The sequence below is a fragment of the Plodia interpunctella genome, chromosome 11 (genome assembly GCF_027563975.2).
Source record: "Plodia interpunctella isolate USDA-ARS_2022_Savannah chromosome 11, ilPloInte3.2, whole genome shotgun sequence".
NCBI lineage: Eukaryota > Metazoa > Arthropoda > Insecta > Lepidoptera > Pyralidae > Plodia > Plodia interpunctella.
In genome coordinates this window covers 3,341,663-3,359,210 of record NC_071304.1, presented here as the reverse complement: position 1 = coordinate 3,359,210, position 17,548 = coordinate 3,341,663, and the positions used below count along the sequence as shown (strand labels likewise).

General features: G+C 34.6%; 1 protein-coding gene across 3 annotated transcripts; it reads right to left on the bottom strand.

Moving 5' to 3' along the window:
- Window positions 1-459: 459 nt before the first annotated feature.
- On the bottom strand, window positions 460-17,443 carry LOC128673688 (facilitated trehalose transporter Tret1-like). 3 transcript variants are annotated; one of them, XM_053751713.1, is made up of 9 exons: window positions 17,294-17,443; window positions 10,621-10,669; window positions 6,527-6,624; window positions 5,990-6,124; window positions 5,560-5,643; window positions 5,074-5,352; window positions 4,435-4,555; window positions 3,803-3,937; window positions 460-2,754 (listed from the first exon to the last, which is right to left on the bottom strand). In XM_053751713.1, the coding sequence occupies exons 2-9, from the start codon at window positions 10,664-10,666 to the stop codon at window positions 2,174-2,176; spliced, it is 1,479 nt and encodes a 492-aa protein (XP_053607688.1). In that variant the 5' UTR covers window positions 10,667-10,669; window positions 17,294-17,443; the 3' UTR covers window positions 460-2,173. The 3 variants fall into 3 exon arrangements, with proteins under 3 accessions (XP_053607688.1, XP_053607686.1, XP_053607687.1); XM_053751711.1 differs by lacking the exon at window positions 17,294-17,443 and adding an exon at window positions 12,168-12,243; XM_053751712.1 differs by lacking the exon at window positions 17,294-17,443 and adding an exon at window positions 11,306-11,575.
- Between the last annotated feature and the right edge of the window lie 105 nt (window positions 17,444-17,548).

The following is a 17,548-nucleotide window of genomic DNA, read 5'->3' as shown; positions in this document are numbered from 1 at the left end:
GTGTGAAGTGTTCCGAGCTTCTTTTCGACCGTTTACTGGCTCAAAAATTTTATAGCGTGAGGCGTATCCCATAGTTTTCGAAGTTTTTTATCCTATGGAAAACGATATTTCTCAATATTTCGGCACCCCAATATGCTACAATGTTGTATTTTTGGTTACGAATTCTTACATAATGAAAGGATTAATAAAGTACATACTCTAAATATACGTTTTAATCGACATAGCAAAACGCGGCAAAGCTTTTATGTACCTAACATTCAGTGCTGTACTCTGGCGGAATAAATGAGTAGTAATACTCCCTATCCATAGATATAGAAGGGCCCGCGGGGCGTGAGGCTCACCAACTCGCTTTGCCATTTAACCACAACAGAAAAAGATGAATGTATTTAAATAAAAAAGGAAGTACCTACTTATGACTTCTGGCTATTATAAGGGAAATAATACTTTTGAAAAATAATATATTTTCTTAAAAGATTTATTAATAAAAATAAAAAAAAATACGAATGTGTTAAGTTTCCATGTAACGATCTCTTCCAAGCATAGATTATTCCTCCGTTATTCATAAAAAAGTTAAAGCATATGTTAAGCTTTATAATATTTAAAATTGACGGAAAGAGAGAAAACATGTTTTATTTAAAGTATGCTAACTTTTTTATGAACCACAGGGTTAAAGAATATGGATCAATTTTAAAAATTGCATGCTTCCAAATAATAATTTAAGCGAAACAAGACATTATAATTACTCATTTTGAAAATGTGTTTATGATTTTTAAATATAACAAAATATTAGCGGTCTGGGGAGCATAGATAAAAAATCGATATCCAAAACGTAAATTTTCAACATATCTACTTATTCCGTTATTTGGATTAAGACAATATTAACCTAAATTACTATTGGAACAACTTTCCCAAAAAATTGACCCACTTAAAAATATTTGCAGTTTCCATTTTGTATGATTAAATAGAAATAGCTTAATACTTTTTTATCCATATAGCAGAATATACCTACCTATTATATTGAAATATTCATGACTTTTATAAATTATTTAATCGAATAAAATATTATTTTGGCACATGAATTTACGTTTGTTTATGAAATCTCTTTGTCGTCGGATTTATATGATAGTCTACAATGGCTTAAGGGGTTACCCGGTTATTCATAAAAACAGTTAATGCTATAGTATGTTTTGTCACGTACTGTCAATGGCAAATATTGTAAAGTGCGACAGTGACAGAACATACTTTTGCTTAGAGTATGATTTAACTTTTTTATGAATAACAGGCTTAGACAATAATTATTTTCGGGTATTTTTATAATACCCCTTATTTTACAGACCGTTTGAGTCGAGACATATGTAATTGATAATTACTTAAATAAAAACTATATCCCTATTTATATAATAAAAAAAGTACCTACTTAATCTTATGTGACAGTCTTCGTTTGTAAGGTAATTAAAACTTGATCGAAATGTTAAAACATCAAAAAAGTAAAAAATATACGTAATAAAGCAGTTACATATGTATAAAAAATTATGAACGGACTACTTAATTTCGAAGTAAGTAATCTAAGTAGTTAGTTCCAATTTTAAATAAGTTTCCCTATCATTACGTTAGTGAAAATTGATTTTCCTCCTTGGAGTAGATATTTTTTGCGCTTATTCTATATTCTAAACATATTGAAATGAAAAATGAAAAGTGAGATTGCTTATGTCATAGGTATCTAGGGGATCGTCCATTGATCACGCGTGAGGCTTGGGTTCAGCAAAAATCACGAAATATCACCAGAGGGGTGGGTGGTGTATTTGTGTGTTTTTGTATGAAAAATGCTAAAAAAAAATTACGTGATTAATGGACAGTCCCTAGCATTAAAGGGGCTTGGGTATAAATAGCGGCTCATTATACACACACCTGCTAATGTTTATCGATGCTTTATATTAGGTACCCATGTACCTACAGACTTACGTTTATTTATTCAAATAAAATATAGACTTATTTGAAGTATTAAATTCTTATTTATTTCGTACCGTTAAGACGGCTACAAAACAAGAATAAAATTATGCTTAACACCTAAGCGAATAAAATGATGTTTGGGCGCAAAACGGATATGCCACAAGCTCATACAAAATTACCCAAACCCCTTTTCATCCCAATGATGGACATATAAAATAATAGACTAGATTTTCTTGATCATTTCCTTAAGTTCGGTGCCGTCATCACAGTCTTCATCGGCGTCTTTAACGACAATTTGGTTCAATTTCTCAATACTATTTCTCTCATATAAATCACCCTGAAGCAATTGTTGTATCTCTTTCAAACTCTTCCCCTTAGTTTCGGGTACATAGAAGTAGGAAAATATCGTTCCTGCGATGGCAACACCGCCAAAAACGGTGAAAACTCCAAATAAACCTGATACGTCTTTGACTTCCTGATACCCTTTCGCTACAGCAAAGCCTAGCATTCCACTAAAAACATTGAGGCTGGTTAGCGCTGTAGACTTGACATTTAAAGGAAATGTTTCGGCTGGAATGAGGAATGCTAGGGAATTGAAGCCTAATGTTGAGATTACAGTGGATGAGATGATGCCCACGAAGGGGATCCAGGAGTAGCGGCGGAGAGTGACGAGTGGGACCACGAGAACCTCCTGGCAGAAGAAGTACGCTGCCACGAGTGCCAGGGAGATTCCGGTGCCGAGAAACGAGTAGATGAGCAGAGGCCGGCGACCCAGTTTGTCAGACAGTATTGATGACATTATACCTGTTAATACAAAGATTGTGTAGGTAAGTAATGAGTGAAATGGTCTGAGAATGGGAGGACCGATCATCACCCGTTGAATGAATGAATGAATGACTTTATTGCTTTAAACGTGGTGCAATAGGTGGATTGTATAACATTTAGGTTTCACACATTAGTCATTTCTGACATGCAACAAACAGTAAAATTTGTCAAATTCAATTAAGTACAATGATGTCAAATTAAATTACGTAATTAAATTATGTTTTATAAATATTATGTCAAATTTTATGGTCAACTAATTCTGAACTTATCACATTATTATATAATTCTATATTATTAAATAATTCTACATATAATATAAATGTCTATTTTCCAGATAATCTCTTACAGTATAAAAACATTTTCCTACAAGCCAACAGAAAAGTTTTCGGTTAAATAATTTAACATTGCATATATTTGGTTAACAAACGGTTTGGGTAACATTGCATACGTTTGGTGCTTACACGGGCGTCTCCATGCAGGAACTAGGTTAGCATGTACCTATGTATGTGTTATTTATAAATAAGACCGACCTGACTATGAAAGAAACATTGCTTTGTGTCAAACTATTGTGACAAAATGGTATGACAAATTGTCGGTCGAGCATAAATGAATTACGAATTATTAAAAGCTATGTTCATTCGAAAGCAAGGTCCTTTTCTGAATGTAAATTTGACTAATTTATTTTATTGTCATCATTGTATTTGGCGATGATTTGGCGCCAATTGTTATTGCTACCAGTGGAACACGCATGCGATATTTAGGTAATAGCTGTTTACCCGCGACTTCCTCAGCGTAGATTGCCAATAAATAACGTCGTCTTTGGTTGTCTTTTCCACACGATTTTCATTCAAACTTACCCCTTATTATAGTGATTTGTGGGTTGTTTTTGAAAAAATAAAGTAACCATCTTTACTTATATGCATACTAAATTTCATCAAAGTCGGCCAAAATAGACAGACTTTCAGTATGTTTACGTGTACCGCGTATATTTTTTCCAATTAGGTACGCCCAAAACAGACGAACTTACCCACAATAAAAGATATAGCTCCAAAAACTATCATGACGAAATCCAGTCCGAGAGTCCAATTGCCTTCCTGCATGATTCGGCCTAAATAATTACGGGTAGTTATTCCTCCCGTCAATATAAGGGCTAATTTCAAACCTGAAACGAAAAAGAAATGTTTAGTGTTATTTTACTTTTATCTAGTTATTCTTTCTTATCAAGTTACTCTGTACGGATCTCTATGCGATTGTAATAGCGACGAATTTGCAATGAATTTGGGTAGCTTGGTGTGCTATCGTTTGTATCTATATCATAAGTAGAGTCTTAGTAGACTTTATCAAATTACGTTCTGATATCAAATTGGCGAATCTCGATATTTATATTTTATTAAACATTTCAAATCATGTGTGGTTCCGCCCTAGAATAGGACCACTTCATATTCTTCAATGGATGTCGTACGAGGCGACTAAGGGGCACACGGGGACTAAGGGGAGGATAGAAATCAGGCGAGGGGCCGGTTGTAAATTCACAGCGTAATTCTTTCCGAACGCAACCGGGAACACAATTAAAATATCTGGTCTCGTATTTGAATGTAATTTGTAAATAGACTGCCCGGATACTATATGTATCAGGTTATTTTCGCGATAGGTACATACCAATTGAGATATAAATAGCTTTGCGGTATTGTTTTCCTGTGAACAGCTCGACCAAGGAGCCGGAGCGCCGCATCTCGTTCTTCACGTCTGCTTGTAGGGACGATAGATCTTTATATAAACCCTGGAATATTCACGGATTGACTTATTTTACAGACATCAATTTTAGGTACGGTATTAAACATATAAATAAAACTGATATCAAAAGAATCGAATATTGAGATCAGGTAGAACCTAAAGTACCTACTTAATAAGTATTCATATAAAAATGTACAAGTCTATGAATTTTTGTAGGCTGATGATGATATGAAAATGATTAAATAGGGTCCTATAAATATCACAATTACGCATTTTCTAACATGTTTGGTGAGTTTCCACAGGAGTTGAATGACATTAAAATCTGTAAGATAAAGGCACAAAGGTAGGTTACCTACTACCTATAGCTGAGGAGATTCGAAAAATTATTTTTTACTTTTTTTTATTAGGCTATTGTGTCCCACTCCACTACTGGGCGCAAAGGCCTTTCTGCCTCCACATTTACCGATCCAATGCGGTTTTCCGTATATTTTTTACTAATATAAAATATTGTTACCCCAAAAATAGGCATGTATTATGAAAGGAAATATCAAACATTATACTAACCTCCTCATCATCGTATTTCCGCAGTACCATCAGCACCCTCTTAGCGTCTTCAACCTTTCCTTCCTTCAAGTAAAAGTACGGCGTTTCTGGTATGAAACAACAGGCCAAGAAGTACCCAAGTGGGAGTACCAACATCATGTAGTTTAGAGTCGAGTATGACACGTAGTGGCCTACAACCATTACGATGAGGTTCCCGAAATTGAACATGAACTTTGTGGCTATAGACAGCTCGCCGCGGATTTCCTTGTCCGCTATCTCGGCAATGTACATGTTGGCAATCTGAAAGTACAACGATTTCAGAGCAAAGGGTAAAGGGCTAAAGGGTGACACTCTTGCTGTAGTCTTAAATCATTATCATTACATATTATAAAATTGTTCTGTTCACGATAAACTCAAAAACTACTGTAAGTATTTTCATGCGATTTTCACCAAATAGATAGTGTGAGTCTATCTAGCTATAGGTTTTAGATTAGGGGTGATACTTACAGTACTGATCATTCCTGTTCCGAGCCCCCACAGAATCCGAGTGAGGTACAGTAACCAGACATTAACCGAGACCGCCACGATCACCTAAAAGTTATACAAGTATACTTTAGAATGCCAAACATTATTAATTTACCTACTCACCTTTAGGTGAGTACAACAGTTTACTGTTGCGTCACGTAGGTAATCTTAGATGATGATAAAGAACTTAAATGATAATCAATTTTGTAAATCGGAGGTTTAGAAGACGCACTGAACGTCAAACAGGTTCATATCCATACAATTCAACAGTCCTACCATGGTCATGTTGGCCGAAAGGTACTACCGCCCAGATGTTGCTAGTGACGTTTCATGTTAAAGTTGGTAGAAATCCAGGGCCACCAGTAACAGCATCTAAGATAATTGATAATAAAGTTGGTAGTAGAATACTCACCGTTCCAACGGCTATAGGAGGCGCACTGAACACCAAACAGCTTCGTCTGCCGAATCTCTCGCAGACCAGCCCTGCCACCAAACTGCCCAACAGAAAGCCAGGGGCAGCCAACGCGAGCATCCAAGATATTTGACCCTGCAATATTGTTGGTAATTATTATGATGATTTAGCGGTGTAAAATGAGATTGAAATTATCACATGGGTTTGTATAACAATCTGACATTTGTTTCCGGTGCAAATGTCGCGCCAAGTGTGCACTTTAGTTGATGATTCAGTTACTGTGTGAAATGGAGAAGGCAATGGCAAACCACTCCATTATGATTGCTAGGAAAGTCTATGTGCCTAACATTACATTCCTCATAATGGCCAATGACTCTCAGCTATGAGAAGTTCGACTAAAAGAAGACGAATTTTATGATGAAGTTTGTAGATACGGATAAATGAGAATGTAATGTCCCTCGTATTCCCGGTTGTTTTCTTATCCATTTAGCGACGGGTCCAGAGTCCGCTTTGCTTATAAAATGGAACTTTGTGTACCTCACTAATCCGGACGTCAGTCTCGTTGTTGTGAAACTTTAGTATAGCAGGGGTTGGCCACGCGGAGGACACCCCCATCGTGACAGTGGCCAGCGACACTGAAAATAGTCGCCCTTATAAGAATATTGTACTAATATTATAAATGCGAAATTTTGTGAGAATGTTTGTTACTCTTTCACGCAAAATCTACTGGACCGATTGTTATGAAATTTGGTACACGGTTAAAATATAACCTGGAATAGCACATAGGGTACTTTTTGTCCTGAAATTCCCACGAGAGCGAAACCCTGGGGCGCAACTATTAATATAATACATATTATAAGTTAAGTAAAATTCAAATTCAAATTCAAATCATTTATTCAGAAATTAGACCTTCACAGGCACTTTTTCTTGTCAATTTTTATATTTATAGTTATTTCTCACAAGCTACAAACTACTGGCATTTCGGAACGACCACTGCTGAGAAGAAATGCCGAAAGAAACTCATTTGAACAGTGTTGGTCCCTATCATGCCAGATTGGCTTACCGTTATTGTTTCTTACAATGTTTTTTTTTTTTTTCTAATAATATATAAAAGTACATAATGTACATAGTCAAAAGGTATATCAAAACAGGTTATGATTGTGATCCGAGTGCTGATTATAATATATATATATATATATATATATATATATATATATATATATATATATCGATGTGAAACACAATTAACTTACATGAAAATATATGAGAAACGAGATGACCAGTTCCCTCTGGCAGCACCTGTTCACGAGTTGACGCATGGGACAGCCATCGCGTAGCTCAACCATAATAGAGGGAACCTCACGACCCGGCCCACGACGCCACCACCAGATTGACCATTTGAGTGAGCATGACACACTCGATTCCCATGACCTCACAATTACAAATCTTATTCGTCGAAACAGAAGTACAATTCAGACACTTGAATATCACAAATCACGTACATGTTTTACAAATAAAATTTTAATGTCACAATATAAATAAAATTATTATAACAAAAATAAAAATTATGAATAAAATAATAAAAAACAGTAAAATAAAAATTAGAAGATCATGTGTGGAGTGGCAAAGTTGTCGGGAGGATCCAAGCGTTTTTATCAGTCAAATAGGCGTTAATTGTGTAATACGCTTTATCCATTAAATTTTTCTTAACATAAGTTTTAAAATTTTTCATTGGCAGATTAATAGCCTCTGCAGGGAGTTTATTGAATAATTTTACACTTTGACCCACGAAAGACCGCCGAACCTTTTTAAGCCTGAATCTGTTCATACAAAGTTTGTGCTTATTTCTAGTGTTTACACTATTTACTTCGTTTAATTTTTTATATAAATGTAAATTTGATTTGACAAAAATAAGCACATCAAAGATATACTGACATACAACAGTGAGGATGTCGCCATCAGTTCCCCTACGCATTGGATTTATTTTGGTACATGAACTGGTAAAGTTGACCGTTTGGACAAGTAGCTGATCAGGAAAGACCTAGTATAATAGTGTATAGTATAGAGTAGGTGATAGGTATATTAACGTCTTGCTAGAAGTATACGCAATACTTTCAAAGAATACTCTCCTTATCCATGAAAGGTAGACTTTTTCGATTTCTTTGTTCCCTAATTGTCGATAACTTCATATTTCTCTTATTTAACTTTGTTTGTAATTACTTAGATTCCTATTAAGCTTACATTATATTAACATTATTAATATTAATAAGCTGACGTAACTTGCGTTATCATCACATTACTCTTAAGTTAGTTCTTATTTTATGTAATAACATAGGACCAACTATTAATACTAGAATAACCTATCGTTCCGGAGGGTTGTGTCCGTAGCTGCAGTTGCGAGCGTCGATAAAAAAAAATCGCTTATCATAAATCTAGTGGCACGCCGCACGCACACTAGTCTTGTTATGACCTACGTAGTACGAGCTTGATAGGTATTTATTAGTATTAGGCAGAAATGCCTATAATGAACGAATGCTGATTCAATGTCTATACTAAATAGGTCGACGTTATTTAGTCTAAGTTCCTATATGTTATTTCTTTTTGGCTAAGTAAGTATTTGATAAACACCTTTGTTAAAAAGGAAACGGTAAGATGAACAAAAAAAAATCTTAACCCTGATAGGATTATTCGTGCGTCTGTTACAGTCACAGCCAATTTGCTTCGAATATACTGGACCAAATCAGGTGAAATTTGGTATGATGGTGTAATAAAGGTAATTTTTAGGGGGGTAAATTAGGAAATGTTTTATTAGTCTTCTTAGCGTGTCGACTCGGCGGATTAGAGTACCAATAAGAAGTCGCCGATATAGCACTTACGACATTAGTGCTACAAAACGAACTTGAACGTAGGTAGGTACTTGAGCTTAATTACTAATCAACGTAGGTATTTATTGGAGGAGGTACCAGCAAAATGTAGCCTATATCACCTGAATTGGCACAAGCATGGTGCAGTATCCTCATAACATATGTAATTGATTTATGACATGATTACGTACGTTTTGTACATTTAGCTTCTTTTTGTGTGACAATTTTCAATAATTTTATTGGAAATACAACTTTTTATTTATTTATTCATTTAAATTTTGACATTTTTAATAATTATGTCAATTCGTCCTAATTTTTAATATATGTATAAGACATATTTGTTAATTGACGTCTTTGGAGAAAAGGCTGCGGTGAAGTTTGTTGCGTCGCTTCTTCTTCACCTGCACTTTGGAAGTCGGCAGTAGACTTAGTTTAAGTAATTTTTTGACGTCAATAAGTGGTGTATATCATCCTAAATTGAATAAAGAATTTTGAATTTGAATTCCATTCCTCAATGTGGCGTGAAAGAATCACAAAAAAAATAACACTTGACATTTAAAATAATATGAATGTTTCACACTACTCGTAGAGGTGTCGTAGAGCCACCGAGATCACATTCTGGCACTTAGCGAAACATAAAAAACATCTTAACAGATTACTAGCGGCCCGTCCCGGCTTCGCTCGGATAAAAACATAAAAAATTATACTCCTAAACCTTCCTCAGGAACCACACTATCTATTGGTGAAAATCATGGAAATACGTGCAGACTTTTTTGAGTTTATTGCACACAGACAGACGCGTAAAAGGACTTTGTTTTATAATAAGTAAGGATTAGAATGCCTTACTGCCTCTAGGTAAAGAAGTTTAGTCGAAAGTAGGTATTATAGTTTTCTACAAATTACAGTTAAATACAATGTGGTCACAGTTGACTATCGATAGTGAGTTATGGATCGGATCGACATCACCACATCACTATAATTTAGTTTATATTTTACGCACGTCTGGTTGTATGTACAGTACAAGGACTAAGCTGTGTGTAGTCCCTATGTTATTACATAAAATAAGAACTAACCTAAGAGTAATGTGATGATAACGCAAGTTACGTCAGCTTATTAATATTAATAATGTTAATATAATGTATGCTTAATAGGAATCTAAGTAATTACAAACAAAGTTAAATAAGAGAAATACGAAGTTATCAAGAATTAGGGAACAAAGAAATCGAAAAAAATTACCTTTCATGATCGATAAGGAGAGTATTCTATGAAAGTATTGCGTATACTTCTAGCAAGAAGTAAATATACCTATAGGTACCTAGGTGCTTACAGTGTCCGCTCCCACGCCAATAAGTCATCTTTATAACATTACCGCATGGTTGGTCGGTAGCACAGACCATTTAACCATTTATTTAAGGTTTAATAGTCTGTGGTTGGTAGCGAATTTTGCTATTTAATGAAGTAAATTTAAACTCGTGCAGAATTTAATATCTATTTTAATTATTTCTGGTGTCTTGATGCAACCATTGTGCCACCAGACTATTGACACCAGAAATAATTAAACATTATTCATTGTCGATCGTCTGTCGGGTTGTGGCAGAATAGTGCCTATCAGTGCTTTTTCAGGACCTTCTTGAACAGCTGCAACTCACACAGGATGTTCATTTAAATTACTGTGTTGTAGTAATTTGTGTGTGTTTTAGTTACACTATTATTATTTATGTGTTTCAGATATTTTAGATCAGATTCGTAATGTAAAAATTAGCTTACCAGCTGACACTATTAAGTACTGGATTTTTCTGTTACCGCGCTGCATTTTCTGGGAAAAGAAAAACGTAGGAATTAAGAAAAATACGCATAGGTAGGTACTTATTACCTAGGTACATGGCCTGAATGCGCGAAATGAATAGAAATGTGCATGAAAAGTAGGTAGGTATAGCTATGGTAGTAGGTAGGTAATTGTTATGAAAATAGAAAGGAAAACATACATAAATGTGTGTTAATGCTAACACAGGCGTCAGATTTTACTCAAGTCGCCTAAAGGCATCTGACATCACTTTTACGATAAGTAGTCGAAATTTAAATTAACATTGTACTTATTAGGTATATTATATTGGGTAGGTACCTACCTACTCCGAGCTATGAGCGCCACAGCCACGAAACACGCGAAAATGAGAGAGAGATTAGGTATATTGTGTAGGTACCTACAATAAATTACAACTTTTTTTTTAAATTGGTCCTACATGAGAACAAGATAAAAAATCAATAAATACTAAGAACTAAATTATTAAATACATATCATGTTACATAGTAAGTATACTACAACATTTGCATTTAGCAAGAAATGACGAACGACGAACTTTTAATTTTTTTAACCTTTAAAAATACCCGTTTAATTCCTTATTTACAAGATTCCAAAATAAGTAAAAAAAGTACACCTCTACTATCTACTTACCAAAGCTTATCACTGTTATGCAAATATAGCAATCTGGATTACCCTAGGTTTTATCACATAACCTATCTTTTTGTAATGTTTTTAAAGCAACGAAAGAAAACTACATGATAACAACATTAATTGTACAAAACGGTTTCAATAAATATTACGTTATTAACAGGTAGATAAGTCTCATTTGAGACAACACAAAATGTAAACAAACAAAAAAATTATAAGAAACTAAACAAAAAGCACACGTCCATTTAGAACGCGTCCCGCGACGCGACTGAAGTTCGACGCGATCCGTTTGGTTTCGGTTGGTTTGGTTGGTATTGGTACCTATTACTGAAAATATATGAAGAAAGAGTGAGGAATACAATAGGAAGGAACAGCCGTATAGCAATTTTGTATTTTGCCATGGATGTTTTTTCCACTTATGAACTTACTAGCTGCGCCCCGGGGCTGCACTCCCGTGGGAATTTCGGGATAAAAAGTACCCTAAGTGTTATGCAAGGTTATATTCTATATAATTTCATAACAATCGGTCCGGAAGATTTTGCGCGAAAGAGTAATAAAACATACTTACATACACACACAAATCCTCACAAACTTTCACATTTATAATATTAGTAGGAGGACAACTCTATTTCACCTTTCATTGGCTTATCTACGAGTAGATGGATCCTAATGTGACTTATTTCCGTAAATTGATCACTGCTCGACTAGTTCGATTAAATTAATCAAATTGAATTAAATAAAAAAATATATATAAAATTAATCTAAATAAATTAAAACCTGCTTAAGTAAATTTTTGATTATCAGACTTTTATTCCATTTTATAATTTTTTCTGTAAGTCATGAGTATGCAGTTTTTATAACTTACCGTATGAGGTAGAGTTTCATGTACGCACTGGGACTTGGAGATTTTTTTTACTTCCATCACGGTCAGAAAGTAGTTTAACAATGAAATAATAATGCCTTCTATCTCGCTTATATACCACGCTCATTTCTCTTTACAAAACTTTAAGGGATTCACCCAATTCATAACATAACCCACTTTTTACTTTGTTGATGGCCGAACCTAAAAACAACTAATAGGGACCTCCCTCTTACGTTTTAAATTAAAACATCGATGCTAACTACACTACATATAATATAATATTATAGAACATATAAACTTAAAAAAAAAACAATAAAATAAATAAATAGAAAATGTCTTGTTTGTTTATTATTTTTTAATAATCTTAATTTCGTACCTATGAATAGGCCTGCTTATATATAAGTAGGTGTACACTGTACATTAAATACTAAACGTATTTTCAAACTAAAAATATACCCAATAATTTATTTTCATATCATTACAATTCAAATACTTGCATCCAATCAACATTATCGTTTGGCTTTGGGCCTTATTGTTACTTGGTGAAAATAAAATATGCCCCACGGTAACGTCCATTTTTACCGATAAATCTAAAGTTATGTCTTCTTGAATATCTTATTCACTGTGTGCATATTTGTCATTAATTATGTACATCTGAGGGTGCAACAGTCAAATTTGATGTTAAAATTAACCTGCGCAGAAAAACAGTTTTGTCCATGCGGCGGCGGCGGCGCGGCGGCGGCGGCGCGCAAATTATAGTCAACGTCAAAATTGACTGGTGCAACTCACTCTAATAGTTTTATTTATTGCCAGGTTGTGTGGTGATGGGGGATTGGAAGTGTCCAATCTCCAATTCCTTTATCGTTATATCAACTACAGGTTATATAAGTAGTGTTACTATAAGAGCCACCATTAAACAACCAACCCAAGTACTGTAGGCACCTACTGGGTTCTGAGTAATCGGTGGATGTTATGCCCGAAGCTCCGGTAAATAAAATGCGTGTTCTCTTTTTGGAGCATGAAGTCACTATGCTATATATTTATTTATTTGTACTTAACAATATTATTACATATATAACGGGCCATTTGATCCTAAAAATCAGTTAGGTTATGCCGTTTAGTAATAACCATTAAAATAGGGTCCTTTGTTACGGCATTTATGGCATTTGGCAATCGCTTATAAAAGCACCTTTAAAGCACTATATGGCGATACCGCGGGATCGATCAATCATATTGGCACCTAGCTTGAATTTGAAAATAGATATATTTAAAGAAATAATAAAAATTATAATGCTGCACACACGAAAACTTAAGCGAAAACTAATTCCACTAAACAAATAAATTATCTGGGTAATCGCCTCTAGATAGAATACAATTTATTTTCCGGTACTTTTCAGATTCTCGTCCGCGCGTTATAAATTCCCTTAGGGATTCCCTTATTTTATAGTATAATAGGGTCCACAGATAAGTCAAACAGGGTCGGTTTCTTTGATAAGGACTACAATTTTGTTGTTATCTAGTTAATATTAATTCATCTCTGTTTATAAAGGTGTAGACATGTGTAATGTAAAATGTATATTTGATTGTTATTTGATTTTTATATAATTAGTTGAGCCTCGTAGTATTTTCTTTATGTTAACGGTAGTTTCATATAGTTCGCTACAACAAGTTCTTCAATTCTCTCTCTCTCTCTCACTATATTTACGTGTGTTCCCTGCATTTTTTTGCGGCCGCCTGCCTGATGTCAACGCCAACCCTCCTTAAAAATGATATTGTTGCCTATGAGCTGCCAACATTATGAACACGGTGTTGGCAGCTGATATCTCTGATCTGTCTGGCTCTAACCTCCTGTTGAGGTTAGATAGAGTGGTTGAGAGATGAGTCATATGGATGTGGATGTCACCGTAGTTACCTTGTCGGACGAGGCGACTAAGGTGTCCCTCAGTCTCCTCGTACCACATCCACCGGAGGATATGGAGTGGTCCTACTCACACTAAACTTATGCGAGTGTTGTGCCTCGTCGCAACTATGGAGCGCTTCCTATCGTGTACTCGTGCTTGTTGGCCGCGGCATAACATTTGTCTGGCGAAATCTAAATCTGATCTCGTTAGAAAGTGTCGACCGACACGACAAAAAAGAAGACCATGTTTGTTTTTTTTTTATTTTTGGTAATTTTAGTGCGTTCGAAATCAATCTGGCATGATAAGATAATGATGAGGTCTAAGGTGTTACACGCAAATTTAAAAAAGCCAATTCACTCTTGAATAAAGATCCCTAAATTTGAGGAATATAATCGGATGTTCATTAATTAAGACGTTAAGGTATTTTTTTCTTATTTTTCTATAAATAAAACTAATCGCAATCCAGTAGCGGAAATATCAACGCGGGTAGAGAATATCTCTGATATTCTCTTCAGCAGTTGTTGTGAAACGTGTGATATGATTGACAATGACACCTTTATCACCAACGATAGATTAATCGAGTTCCGGAAGTCAGATAATAAAATTCGCAGTTATTTTGGTAACCTTGTAAAGGGACTAAGTAGGTAGGGTCAGGTCCCTATATATAGTATTATATAAAAGTAAAAGTGTTTGTCCTTGATTGAGATGATTTTTGGTGTGGAGATTTAGAGAGCTGAAGAGTGACAGAGGTTAGGTACGTTGCCGCGGACGGACTTGCAGTTAATATTTTCCATTCAGTTCCTTAACATTGCCATCGATTTAGGAAGAGTGTATTTGTATCTGTGTATTGAGTGAATTTTAATGACCTACTAAAACATTGCCGGTATCTTTTTGGAGCAAATAGACGAATTTAGGAATTTCAAGGAGAAGAAGACAGGGACATAGGGTGAATCGACCGGTTCACCGATCACCACCCGCTCTCGATCACTTTTACAAAAAACCTCTAAAATAACCGTATTACCGCGCGTGAAGTGTTAATTTTGCATAAAAAGGGTTGATCCATCTATCCTTTTCATTTGTATCAGTTGTCTCGGTAGCCAAATACGTTATTTTTCGATCAGTGAGCTGACGAAATCTATCCAATGCGCTTGCGTGAATATTACCGCCAAATGTTAAGAAAAAAATAGTGGGACATGAACATTGAATCGTCAGTAAAACATGTTTTTCATACGGTTTAACCTTTACTTTAATGTGTGTGGGGTTGAAAAAGAGTTATATTTCCTTCTTACGTGGAAATTTAATAAAAAAAGTTAATAATTTACTATAAAATAAGGTGATCGCAATGAGACGTTACAAAACTAAGCTTCCTTCAGTTTACGATTAGGTGATCGTAAGGGGGCGGTTTTGGCCTTATCTTCGTTAAGATTTTGTAGTATCTTGCATGGGTTTGTCGGGAATATTAATATTTACTTTGTTCCATCGTAACATGTTTACTTTATAGATCAGATGGCGATCGGCTTTAAATGAAAAATAATCATAAAATTAAATGCTTTTTACTAATGACAAACCAAGTGGTCGGGAAACGGCCTGTTACCGATAATTTATTTTTTCTATAGAAAAATATTAGTTTTATATGATCGTATACCGGTCAGTTACCGTTTGGAAACAATTTTTGATTAGTTTAGAAACATTTTCAGTGATCGTCTATTGAATACTTTAGAACCACTCGCAAGTACTAGCTGCACATGCCTCAGATCTCTGTTCATCCGTTCTGCCTATTGAGATGTTAGCAAATTCATTGTTTGATGAATCTTAAACAAAAATGGTAAAATATGTTCTTCAAGCTGCAGTACCAAATCAACTTACAACTGATATGATAACTGACGTTACTCCAGAAAACTTAAGCTTTGAAGAAACTGAAACCAACGAAGCTAGCAATATGTTCCACAACGTTTCCAAAGTATTGGTCTCGACCATTCGAATTTTGCTTGCTCCTAATGAAAATATAACTTTACCTGACACAGGGACACAAGAAAGCAGAGGAATAGAAAAAGAAAAAGAAGATTTTATAAATAATAATAGTAATAAAAAAGATAATTTGTTATACAGTGAATGTGCTGAAGAATTAATTAGTGATTTTGAAGAAGATTTGGAAAAAAATATAGCCTGCGATGTATGCATTCCCTAGTTGCACTTAAAATGCACAGAAATGCGCGAAATATCTTATTCTGAAGCAGCGCTAACGCCCTATAATGTTCATTTTGTCAAACGGAAAAAAAAAATTTTTTCAACAAATAATACATTACAATTTCGACCTTCAATTCATTGCCCTAGAGTTCCTTTTTCAGTGGTTTTTAATGATCGTAAACTGGCGCAAATGTGTGAACGTAAACTGACGAAAAACGATCGTGAACTAAACAAAACACACTTTTTGATTATTTTTAAATTTAAAAATAACAGATAAATAGGATTATTTATGAAGATAGGTTTATTAAATAGTTGAATAGTTTTTTTACGCGTAAAACACAACATCTAGTTTATAATGCAACATTTTTTTAAGTTATGACATTTTAAAGTCGAGACATCGACTAACTGATCGTAAACCAGCAGGTTCACCCTACCTACCTATAGTGCGGGCGGCGCTAGTCTCATCTGAGCGTTTTCCCGGTTCCTTTTCAGCCGTTAAGCGTCGAAGCCCAAGGTCCGCTTTCCAACTCTTTCTTTGCACGGTCTTTGTCATTCTTATCAATCCAACACATTTTTCGTTTTTTTTTATTATATTTACTAACTGTGACAATCCATAAAAGCTTTAAGTAAGGTCCATAGAAACAAGCGCATGTTCAAACGACATTATCAAATTAAGTTGAAATAATAACAAAAATTCAATTGGTGTGGCTGACTACGCAATCAAATTAATGAGTAATACTTAGGTACCTACTTAATTCATATGAAATGTGTCTTGCGAGATAAGTAAAACTTTAATTGGTGATATTCCATATATAAAAACCTCAATAAGGTACAATTTTAATGAATTTAAAGAATTATACTGTTTCAAGGTGGCTATTTTAGGTACCTACCTAGGGGTACCTATAATAGCTACCTTGAAACAGCATTTAGAAGCTTTTCGTAATTTAAGATTCTGAACACCTACGTTTAGAATCTAAAATTACGAAAAACTTCTAAATTCTGTGTTCAAAATACAGAAAATTACATCAGGTATATACTTACATTCTAGTATCTATTGTATAAAAAGATATATATCCTATAACCAGATTGGGGACTTTTCTAAATTGAAAAGTTGAAATCAGATTGAATTTCCAAGAAAAACATTTTATAACTTTAAATTCTTTTAATAGGTACTTTTCTAAATGAAACAGTTCGTAGACAGACTGTTTCCAAGAACGATTATTATATAAACAAACAAACCGAAGCTAGTTGTCACGATGAAGTTGGCGTGAGAGAATGATTCACGAATTATATCTG